General features: G+C 37.4%; 1 protein-coding gene across 3 annotated transcripts in view; it reads left to right on the top strand.

Moving 5' to 3' along the window:
* Positions 1 to 360: 360 nt before the first annotated feature.
* The window catches only part of LOC119577763, a 13,609-nt gene continuing 1,469 nt past the window's right edge, over positions 361 to 12,500 (top strand). The window contains exons 1-7 of one of the 3 annotated variants that reach the window (XM_037925316.1): positions 361 to 462; positions 1,824 to 1,940; positions 2,199 to 2,326; positions 9,513 to 9,813; positions 10,040 to 10,200; positions 10,404 to 10,483; positions 10,685 to 10,909. In XM_037925316.1, coding sequence (XP_037781244.1) covers positions 9,554 to 9,813; positions 10,040 to 10,200; positions 10,404 to 10,483; positions 10,685 to 10,909 — 726 coding nt within the window. In that variant the 5' untranslated portion in view covers positions 361 to 462; positions 1,824 to 1,940; positions 2,199 to 2,326; positions 9,513 to 9,553. Of the gene's footprint in view, positions 463 to 1,823; positions 1,967 to 2,198; positions 2,327 to 6,550; positions 6,718 to 9,512; positions 9,814 to 10,039; positions 10,201 to 10,403; positions 10,484 to 10,684; positions 10,910 to 12,500 lie in introns of those variants that run through there. The other 2 variants (XM_037925315.1, XR_005229146.1) reach the window with 2 other exon arrangements.

The raw sequence follows: 12,500 nt of genomic DNA, 5'->3' as shown, positions 1-12,500 counted from the left end.
GTGTGTGTGTGTGTGTGTGTGTGTGTGTGTGTGTGTGTGTGTGTGTGTGTGTGTGTGTGTGTGTGTGTGTGTGTGTGTGTGTGTGTGTGTGTGTGTGTGTGTGTGCCCGTATATGTGTATGTAAATGTAATATATATGTACTGTATATATACACACACACACTCATATATAAATAAATAAATAAATATATATATATATATATGTATATATATATATATATATATATATATATATATATATATATATGTATGTATTATTAAAGTAAAGTAAAATCAATGATTAATTAAAGGGCTAAAGCAAAGCATTGACTAGTGGAACTAGGCAGTTCCTGCAGTAGCGTTGCCCCCCCCCCCCGTCTTGAGCGCTACCTGTATTCGTTGGCGGAATTGTCTCGGTCACTCCTCTTCTGCCGTAGGCCTGGGCTAGACCTCTCTGCCGGTCGCTGTTTTGATTTTTTTTACGGTTGGTAATTCTTTGTTAGCGATTAGGGCGATATATTACATGTCGGTAATATATCGCATAGGTAGAATTTTCTTGTTTTATGTTTGTGTGATGAAGGGATTAAATAAAAGGATTGTGAATATAATGAATTTACGTATTTCTCCAAATCTCTTTTGACAAATACTAATTAATAATGGAAGATGAGTGACCAATAATGAAAGAAAACTTTAATACATTTATTATAAAAAGTACAATAATGAAAGTACCTTATCAATAATGAATGATGAAGACATTAATGGAAGACCTCGTAAATGAATTAATTAACATTTAATATAATGATAACCTAATTAATGAGCATTTAATATGGAATGAATTGTGAATGAAATCCGTGAATGAACGAGAAGAAACTTGACAATCACTATTAGTACTTTAACGCAAGGACTGTTGTTACGTGGTATTTAGCCATTCGTATCGGGCCGTTTGACTTTTCGTCTATGATTCTGGCGACCGCATTAGGAGAATTAAGAGTTCAGCGGTGCTGCTCTTCCCCTGAATTCTTAGTGACATAACAGCATTTTATTAATCATTCGTTTTTTGCCATTTGTAACATGTGATGGCCTTGGTGTTGCACTTTTAATGTGTATTTTCTTAGCCGTTGTAACGCTTATTCCCGTTGGTATTTTTATTGCAATTGACGCACGTCTCGTGCATTTAGGTCAGTATGACACCGGGTCACTTAATTGTGCAGTCGGTGCATTTCAGTGATCTTTGGTTTTATAAACGATAGTCTGTTTTGATTGTAACTTGACTTTTGTTTGCTTGGTGACCATTTATAGCATTTTGCTGTTTTGTTTACTTTCTTTGTACGTTTCTTAGTGATTTGAAACAGGTTTTGCAATTGATCACGCGTTTAATACATCCTATCTAGCTAGCTTATTTCCGCCTGTTATTATTCTTGGTGATTCATTATGTTCAGTGTTGAAAGTTTCTTTGATAATCCGTCAGTCATTTGTTGGCAAATCACAGGTGGTTTTCTCAGCTCTGGATTCGGTACAATCACATAATTTTGTAAAAGAGGCTGTGTTAAATGTTTATAAAAAGGTACCAGAGGCTTAGACAAAATTTTCGTAAATGGCGTAAAGATGGTAAACAAACTTTTGTTGAATTTATCCGCCAGAAGCAACTATTGTGTAAAAAGTGGGTAGAGTGAACTTTATGCACTCGAGTACGATAAATTATTAGAACTATTTATACTCGAGGATATAAAGAAGTGTATGCCTGTAAAAGTTCGCTCTCACATTGACGAGCGTGGTCTGCGCACCTTAGCCGAGGTCGGTAGTGCCGCCGATCACTTCGCTCACTAATCCCAACTACTTTTGCAGATCTAATGAGCCTTCATTCCCTTCAAACCAGCATAATGGTAAGAGGATGGAGTATAATACCCGGAGGACTGAACTGCCAGATACCCACAGGACTGTAAATGCAAAGTCGTCAAACAGGTGGAGTAGGAATTTTGCTTCTCGCGGTGAGAATTTTTCTTTGTCATATCAAGAAACACGGTCATGTCATGAATGACTGTTTAAAGTTGGCAAATAAGCGTTCTGACAATAACAAACTTATCTTTCACGTCAATGCTAATAATAAGAAAGAGGTTGCATCTAAATATCATGGTAATAAGCTTGATCTTGGCCTTTCTCCCTTTTCCATGACAGAATCTGCAAATGTGACTCCTTCATTTAAACCCTTTTGTTCTACAGGACTAATTAGTGATGATTAATCGTGCACGTCGTCTTCCCCAGTCACTATACTACGGGACTCGGCTGCAGATACATCATTGGTGCTCAAAGAGGCTGTTCCTAACCCTGATTGTTACACTGGAGACATGGTAATTATCAATGGACTGATAGTTTCGAAGAGCATACCCATTTGTGAAGTTTACCTTAAATAATATCCGGTTATGTAAGGTTAGATGTTGATAGGATACCAAGTCATGTCATTTCGTTTATTATGGGCAATGATCTCGTTGGTGATAAGGTATGGCCTTGCCCTGTAGTTTCACCTTGTCCCACGAAAGAGAACACTGTAGATTTAGAGAGGGAGTATCCCGACCTCTTCCCTGCAAGTGCAAGCCGTAAGACCTCCCCTCCTACCAAAGCGCTTACTCCCAGTACTACATTGCCAGAGGAGAGCCCTTGTAATGTAATTACCGAGGAATTTACTCTAGCTGATTTCTTCGATTCATCTGCTAAAGTTTTAAGTAAATCTACATCTGATAATTCTGATATAGTGAATTTCAAAAGCTCTCCAGTTACTAAAGAAAAACTAATTGAAGAACAACGTAAAGATCCTGATTTGAAAGTATGTTATGATAGGCTTGTCGACATAAGTGAACTTGAAAATTTCAATACGTGCTACTATCTCCAGTCAGGCGTTCTTATGCGTAAATATAAGCCCTATAATATATCTGCAGACGATGCAAGTAAGACCGTACATCAGATTATATTTCCCAAGTCTCTTCGTACTGATGTTTTGAATACTGCACATGACATTAGTGGTCATTTGGGAGTCAAGAAAACTTATTAAAAGATTTTAGCTCATTTTTATTGGCCGAAAATGAAGAGATGTTAATCGTTATTGCCAATCGTGCCATATCTGCCAAGTAAAAGGTATACCCGGAGTTGGCATCAAACCATATCCCTTGCAACCTATCCCAGTGTTAAGAGAGCCTTTCAGTAAAGTAGTTATTGACTGTATAGGTCCCCTTCCAAAGACTAAACGGGATAACAAGTTTAACTATAACTGATGTGGCCACCAGATATCCTGAAGCTTTTTCCCTCAGACGCATTACTACTAAGAATGTTGTGAAGGCCTTGATAAAGTTTTTCACCCAGGTGGGTCTGCCTACCGTAGTACAGTCAGAGCAAGAGTCAAATTTTACGTCCAGACTGTATGACCAAGTCATGAAGTCCTTGGGTATACAGCAGTGCAGATCCAGCTTATATCATCCCCAGTCAAGGGGTACTTGAAAGGTTTCACTATACTCTAAAGAAAATGATGAAAGCCTTTTGTTTAGACTGGTTCTGAGTGGGATGAAGGAATAGATTTGCTTCTATTTTCAGTAAGGGGCAGTGTTCAAGAGAGTCTAGGGTATTCACCGTTTCAATTAATTTACGGCCATGAAGTGCGCGGACCACAAAGTTTTAAAGAGTGTTGGTTAAATGAGGAAGAAATTCCTATGGCTGCTTATGTGAATAAATTCAAATAGATTACAATCAGCTATTTCAATAGCCCATAATCATTTGACTAAAGCTCAGGCTAAAATGAAAGAACAGTTTGATAAAGTAAATACTGAAGAAAGAAGCTTTAATAAGGGTGATCTGGTTTTGGCCTTGCTACCTCTTGTTAACCAGCGTCTTCAATCTCGATATGCGAGTCCATTCTGTATTTTAAAACGAACCAGTGATGTTAATTATGTAATTGAAACCCCTATGAGACGTAAGAAACGTCGTGTACATGTGAACCTCCTGAAAAAGTACTATGAACGGGATGATCTGAAGGAAAATATCTAAAATATAAGAAGTTTGTACCTTCTAACAGTATTGAACATAATGAAATTTCTATTGTAGAACCTAATTTCACCAGCTCCATTACCTTGGCTAAACTTGATGATAAACTTAAACATCTTTCTGCTGCCCAAGCAGCAAACATTCGTTCTCTTCTGCAGGGGTATGATAAACTATTCAACACGCTGGAACACGACGTTGAGACTAGGGATGCTCAAGCAGTACGCCAAGCTCCCAATCGCCTCAATACAGAAAAGAGGGCATTCCTGCAGACAGAGGTTCAACGCCTGAAAGAACAGAGGATCATCATTCCCAGCCTTAGCCCCTGGGCATCACCCGTGGTGCTAGTTCCCAAGAGTAGCGGTATTTACCGTCTATGCATGGACTACAGGAAGGTGAATGCGGTAACTGTGGCGGACTCGTTTCCCCTCCCGAGGATGGATGACATCATTGATGATTTGGGGAAGGCATGCTACCTGACAAAACTGGATCTTCTCCAGGGCTACTACCAAGTTCCGTTGACTGAGAGGGCGAGGCCGATTTCTGCGTTTGTCACTCCTGCCGGCCTCTACGAGTTCCGGGTTCTTCCCTTCGGGATGAGGAACGCCCCAGCGACCTTTCAGCGACTCATGAATTACCTGACGGCGGACCTGGAAGGCGTTCGTTGTTACCTCGATGACCTTGTAATCTGGAGCCAGTCCTGGGAGAAACATTTGGTCCGTCTGCCAATCTCACAAATTCACTTTTCTGCAGGTAATCCTGCAGAAAAATGAATTTGGACACGCCCATGTCACCTTCCTCGGTCACGTGATCGGTCAGGGCTAGGTTTCACCTGTAGCTGCAAAGGTGGAAGCTGTTCTACAGTATCTCGCACCCGTCGACAGAAAAGGCTTCATGCGCTTCATGGGGATGGCTGGCTACTACAGACGGTTTTGTAAGAACTTCTCTCAGGTCTTGTTGTGCCTTGTCAATTGACGTTAGCTACATGCATTTGAATCTGTCCTGAGTCAGATGGAAGAGCTCCCCTTTCCGTAAGCATCCCACTGCAGCAACCAGATTATCTAGGTACTTCTTTCTGTCTTCCTCTGGATCTTGAACCATCTATTTTTCCTTCCATAACCAGTTTCTCCAAGCTATTTTCCCTTACTATATGTCCAAAAAAATTCAGTTGTCTGAGTGGTAGATGTTAGAATCTGTCGTTCTTTAACCTTTGCAAGCACCTTTTCGTTTGACACTCAGTCCATGACTTTCAACATTCTCCGGTAACACCACATCTCCATTGCTTCCAGTTTCTTTTTCATCTCTGCACTAATGGTCCATGGCTCTCTTCCATATAAGAGAACAGACCGGATGTAACTTTTCAGAAATCTTTTTCTCGTTTCAATAGATATTTTGGAGTTCGTAAAAATGCTTTTCTTTTCCATGATTTTTTTTTTTGTAATTGCAATTCTACGTTTTATATCTTTGTCGCACCTGACATCACTTGTTATCATGCTTCCTAAGTATTCAAATTCTCGTATTTGTTTGATTTTCTAAATAGATATTACATGTCTAAATGGATATTACATGTAGGAATATTTCTATTCTTGCTAAACACCAACTTTGTTTTCTTGTTAATAGTCATTCCTCTGACTTCACTTTCATTTTTCAAACTAACATTTTCTGAAGGTTTTGTTCACCAAATATTAAGGCTGTATCGTCAGCATATCGTACATCAGAAATAGGATGTCCATTTACTTTAAACTTCCCTTCGATAACTTTCCTCATAATCAACTCTGTATACGGTGAGAACAGGTCGGGCGATAAAACACAGCCTTACCGAACTCCACGTTTGATGTTTGTCCATTCATTTAAGTCACGATCTATAGATATAGCAGCAATCTGTTCCCAGTACAAAGTTTCTAACAACCTTCTATCTTTATCTACACCTATTTTTTCCAGATCTTTCATTATTTCATGTTTAACCCTGTCAAAAGCTTTTTCATAATCAATAAATGCTACATACAAGTACTTCTGCATTCCAACTGATCTTTCAGCTAACATTTTCATAAAAATTGCATTCCTTGTTCCTTTTTCTTTCTGAAACCAAAATGACTCCAAGATACTTTGGCATATTTTTTTTCTGTTCATGAGTACACGTAAAATTATCTTGGTTACATGACTCATAAGGCTGATATGTCTATAAGTATTGCTACAGTTTAATAGATCTCCTTTCTTTGGAATAGTTATAAAAGCCGACTTTCATTTTATTAGGTATTACACCCCTGTTATATATACTACTTGCCAAGTCTAAAAATCATTTGTCCCAAGATCAAGCTTCAATAATTTCTTTAGAAATTTTATTTCCTGTAGCTTTACCATTTTGCAATGATTTAATAGCTGATTCAATTTCTGATTTTAATATAGTTGTTCCTGTTAATTCTGCTGTGGATATTTCTGGTGTTACTTCAGGTCTATCATTAAATAACTCTTCAATGTATTCTACCCATCTGTCTAGGACTTGTTTTTTCTCAAATATTACATCTCCGTTTTTGTTTTTCTCTCAGGTATCCGCCCCTTTAATAGACTTGCCGAGTACTAAACGGACATTCAGGTGGTCAGATGATTGTCAGCAAGCTTTTGAAAACCTGAAGCACCTCTTGTGTACCGCCCCCGTCTTGCAGGCTCCTGACATCAATAAACTGTTTGTAATACAGGTGGACACTAGTGACAATGGTGTGGGAGCGGTCCTGTTGCAGAGAGACGGAAGTAAAGTGCTCCGCCCAGTTTTATTTTTCGTTTAAATATGTCATATCAAAAGTCTTACGCCACCGTCGAAAAGGAGGCTTTGGGAATAATGTTGGTCATTGAAAAGTTTAGAATTTACTTAACTAGCTCTATCCTTCCTGTTGAAAATTTCACTGATAATCCGTTAACGTTTGTTGAAAAAGTGCCCAATCGCACGTTTCTAAACTTCACAAACATTACAGCCATTCAGTATAAAAATCTTCCATATTAGTGGCATACAAAATATCCTTGCAGACGCACTCTCATGATCGTAGGTGTTCTGCACACAGTGACCGCTGACTCGACACTGCGAAGGACAGAGGACAGAGAAGTACGCTACTGTCGCCCGTCTATGTAAACAAGCTGTTTGACTGTAGACTAGATAGTTAAACTTTTTCCCGTGCGGGAGAAAAGTTTTTTTTTTTTTTTTTTTTTTTTTCTTGCTGGGAGGGGTAGTAAAGTAAAATCAAAATTAGTTAAAGGGCTAAAGCAAAGCATTGACTAATGGAACTAGGCAGTTCCTGCAGTAGCGTTGCCCCCCCCCACCCACTGTCTTGAGCGCTACCTAAATTCGTTGGCAGAATTGCCTCGGCCACTCCTCTTTTGCCATAGGCCTGGGCTAGACCTCTCTGCCGGTCGCTGTATTTATATATTTTTTACGGTTGGTAATTCTTTGTTAGCGATTAGGGCGATATATTACATGTCGGTAATATATCGCATAGGTAGAATTTTCTTGTTTTATGTTTGTGTGATGAAGGGATTAAATAAAAGGATTGTGAATATAATGAATTTACGTATTTCTCCAAATCTCTTTTGACAAATACTAATTAATAATGGAAGATGAGTGACCAATAATGAAAGAAAACTTTAATACATTTATTATAAAAAGTACAATAATGAAAGTACCTCATCAATAATGAATGATAAAGACATTAATGGAAGACCTCGTAAATGATTTAATTAACATTTAATGACATTATGCTAACCGAATTAATGACCATTTAATATGGAATGAATAGTAAATGAAATCAGTGAATGAGCAAGAAAAAAAACAACTTGATAAATCACTATTAGTACTTTAACGCAAGGACTGTTGTTACGTGGTATTTAGCCATTCGTATCAGGCCATCTGACTTTTCGTCTGATTTTGGCGACCGCATTAGGAGAATTACTGTTCAGCGGAGCTGCTCTTCTCCTGAATTCTCTTAGTGACATACCAGCCGTAACAGTATATACGATGCATATACCATATGTACTAGTACTAGTTCTAGTACATATAGTATATGCACTAGTACTAGTACTAGTACATATAGTATATGTACTAGTACTAGTACATATAGTATATGTACTAGTACTAGTACATATAGTATATGTACTAGTACTAGTACTAGTACATATAGTATATGCATCTTATATAATGTACTAGTACTAGTTTTAGTACATATAGTATATGCATCTTATATACTGTACTAGTACAAGTACCAGTACTAGTACTAGTACATACCCACAAACACACACACACGCAGATACAGACAGATACACAGATAGATAATTAGATATACAGATATAAAATAGGTAAATATATATATATATATATATATATATATATATATATATATATATATATATATATATGCATGTATGTATGTATATGTATAATTACCGAACAACTGAGACAAAATACAAGGGATAGTCTTTGTCAATCCTCCGGAAATGCACTAAGTGGCAACTCTCCCTAGCAACCGCGTCCCTAGCAACCTCTGTTTTCTAGTCACCAGCCGTGATCCCGTCGATATAACATTGTGTTTCACATCGCTTTCACTACTAAGAGTATTTTCGGAAGAATTACAGCCAGAACACGTTTTGAGAAGAGAGAATATTTTATATAGAGACAAATTCATGTGTTGCTATCGACGATCATTACTTATGACAAAGGGAAGGAAGTGCGTATAACTTTTCTAATATCTTCTCCGCGTGATACGTTCAAGGCAAAATTAAGTAAGTGTGAAAAGCATGTTTTCATTTCCTTTTGTTTATATTTCATGTAATTCTCAAGACTGGCACTTGCGATTTCAGAATATACGAGTATTTAGATTTTTTCATATGTTGCATGTTCTTTGATATACAATCACATTAGTGCCATTTTAGATGAATTAAAGACAAATAATGCAAAATATGTTTCATTTATTTGTATATTTTCATTTTTTCTGATATTATAGATTTGTAATTATGTAAGTGCTCGATCGCATCCACAAGAGCAAATAAGATATTTTTATAAATTTCATCCATACATTCATTTGCTGTATACATTGTTTTCTGTTTATATAAATCATACATTATGCAACTTACAAAGAAGGGAAAATTATGATAAATTCTAAAATAACTCCCAATTAGATTTTTTTATTGTGGTTGTTTTTCTAGCTTCTACTCATTTACAATGAAAATATTGCATGATCAAAAATAACAGTATTACAAATATAAGAGTAAACACAGCAATAGAAATTTCTGTTATTGCGATAATGGCGGTGTTAGTGAAGATAGTAGTAATAACTGTGTGATTTGTAATTATAAATAACAAAAGATAGGATTATAATGAATATGGTGACAAGAATGCAAAAGTTATGTCAAAATGATTGAATATTATCAATATAACACAACAAAACCTACAGTAATGTTACAAATAGACAAACTCGCTACGCAAAATATAGTGGGAACTAATCTCGCCATTTCTCCCTTATTAAGCAGTGTCCACCTAGACGACCGACACTAGCCAGGACTCCACCATGTCCTCCACTTCCTCAGACGACAACACCAGCGAGGAGGAGGAGGAAAGGGAGGAAAAGGAAGGAGAGGAAGACGCAGAGAAGGAGGAGGAACCCCAGGTGGAGGAAGAAGAGGAGGAGGAAGAGGTGGATGAGCCTAGGGCGTGGTGGGTGCTGCAACGCGTGTGGATTCTCCTGGGATTCCCGAAGCCTGTGAAGGTGCCCCTGTTGCAATGGCCTCAGCGAGCCTCCGAGGACGACCACCTCACGCCCCTCTTGGAGTGAGTACCTGGGAAGCGGGTGTACAGTGGGTGTGGCTGTGGAAAGTGGAAGTAGACGTGGAAAGTGGGAGTGGGCGTGGTTTATGAGTCTGCATATGTGAATGTGTGTTCATTATGTATCTATCATAACTATGTGTATGCATTTGTGCTATCGTACAAATCCACCCGTATGTCTGAATGAGATCACGTGAGCCCTGCTGTTGCCTAATTCCTGACTGGAACGCAGATTCCTGGACAAGGGCGAGGAGGGGAGCTGCCTCGTTTTCTGGTCCCCCGACGAGGAGCGGGAGGCGGAGGCAGAGAAGCAGGAGGCAGCGAGGAAGGCGTCTGTGGATGAGGAGTGTGGGAGGCACTGGGACGCCGATAGACCCACTGCCATCGGCACAGGTGGGAAGGCCCCGTGCACATTCTCTTTCCGTCCTCCCTTTCTTTTCTTCCCTTCTCCGTCTATCTATATATGTTTTGTCCTTTGTAAAAAAAAAAAAAAAAAAAGCTACCCTTCTCTCTCAGTCCTATTAGTATATTTGATTTCCTAGTATCATGATTTTTTTTTTACTCGAATTACGCTTTTTGTTCCACGCACCTCGCAGCCACTACCTTCTCGTGGAAGTTCGACGCGGCTGAAGAGGACGAGCCCGAGGAGGACGTCAGCCCGGATTGCAAGGTTGAGGTGAGGCAACAAACGCACTGCGTCTGCGTCAGGGTGAAATTTTGGCTGATAAAGGAGGATCACACTGAGAGAGAGATAAACCTGGAGATCTGGCTATATAATTTTTCCTTTTCTAGAATATATGAAAGATTTATGGGGAACGTAACCCAAATAGATAACCACTAAAAACGACGATGAATATCTCTCTTATTCTTATTGCAGACCTACGCCACCCACTTCGCGTCGACCCAGACAGTGTTCCAAGTCCGATCCGGCGCTGCGCCCGCGGTCATGGGCGTGAGCATGGTTCAGGTGAAGAAAGCCAAGGGCGGCCTCGTGCCCTACATGAACGACAACAACGAGGCCGTCGACCACATGCCGTACCACGTACACCTCACGTACATTCCCTGCGACACGCACAAGGGACTGCACTCCATGTTTCACCAGGTCAGGCTGATTCTTTGCGCTGTGGAGATAAGATTGTAGTAAAGGCGCTGATAATACTGTTAATGATAACCAACACGACAACAATATGTACGATAATGATGATCATATTGAAAGTAATGATAGTAATGATAATGATAATTATGATAGAATTATCAACGTTGTTAGTAATCATTATTAATATTAATCTTTTTATCATTATCATTGTTATTATCATTATCATCATCACTATTATTATAATTGATATAATTTTTTCCTTTTGCTATTATTTCTTTCTATTTATTATTATTATTATTATTATTATTAATTTTATTATTATTATTAATTTTATTATGATGATTATGATTATTATTATTATGATTATTATTATTATGATTATTATTATGATTATCACTATCATTATCATTATCATTATTATCATTACTATCATCATCATCATCGTTATTATAGTGTTGTTGTTTTCTTGTTATTGTTATTGTCATTATTGTTATCATCATTTTCATCATTATTTTTTATCTTGTCAATATCGTCATCATCATCATCATTTTATTGTTATTGTTATTGTTGTTGTTGTTGTTGTTATTATTGTTGTTATTATTATTATTGTTATTATCATCATTATTATTATCATTATTATTATTCTCATTGTTATCATATCATTATTATTCTTGTCGTTGCTGTTGTAGTTGTGCTTTTGTTTTTGCTCATATTGTTGCTGCAATTATTAATGTTTTCATTATTATTATCGCTATTGCTTTATGACCAATCATTATCATTAATCACTTTTATCTTCATTAATATTATCAACCTTTTTTCTATTTATCTATAAACTTACTGGTGAATATTTTTTTTTTTTCACCAAGCGAATGAATGTCACCAGAATTAAGTTAAAGATAAGGAATTGCGATGAAATGCACTTAGAGGCTGTCCATACGGCAGGAACACGTTGATTATACTCCATCCCGTCTCAGGAAAGAGAAAAACTGGCAACTCACCCGACTCTGGAATAAAATGATAAAGTGGCGATGAAGTGCAGTATATTTCAATAAAGATAATCCCAAAACACACAGACATATTGTACGTCTATTTCTTTTACACAAAATATGTAACGTAAGTGTTAAATGAAAGCTGATTATCGTGAAAAGAGAGACTTGGCGAATCGGAGTACTCCAGGGTTGCCAGTTACTCTTTTCTGAGATTGGTTATGGTGTATTTCATGCAGATAAATTTACTAAGGAGAGGATTCTAGTATAAATACATTTTATTATAGATTATAAATCTATTTTAGGGTAAATGATGGTACATTACGCGTATATATATATATATATATATATATATATATATATATATATATATATATATATATATATATATATATATTCGGGTAAATGATGATAGATTACAAGTCTACATAGGGAAAATGAGGGTAAATTTTGTTTTAGGGCATTGGTTATGGATATATTTTAGATCAAGTGAGGGTAAATTATGCTTATGTTTTACAGTAGATTATCAGTAATATATCTGAGAGCAAATGATCATAGATTGTAAGTATGTACATTTTAGGGATGATAAGGGTAGAATATGAATAAGAATG

Source organism: Penaeus monodon, chromosome 10, assembly GCF_015228065.2.
Source record: "Penaeus monodon isolate SGIC_2016 chromosome 10, NSTDA_Pmon_1, whole genome shotgun sequence".
Taxonomy (NCBI): Eukaryota; Metazoa; Arthropoda; class Malacostraca; order Decapoda; family Penaeidae; genus Penaeus; species Penaeus monodon.
The sequence above is the reverse complement of the archived record's forward strand: the minus strand, read 5'-3'. Positions and strand labels throughout refer to the sequence as shown.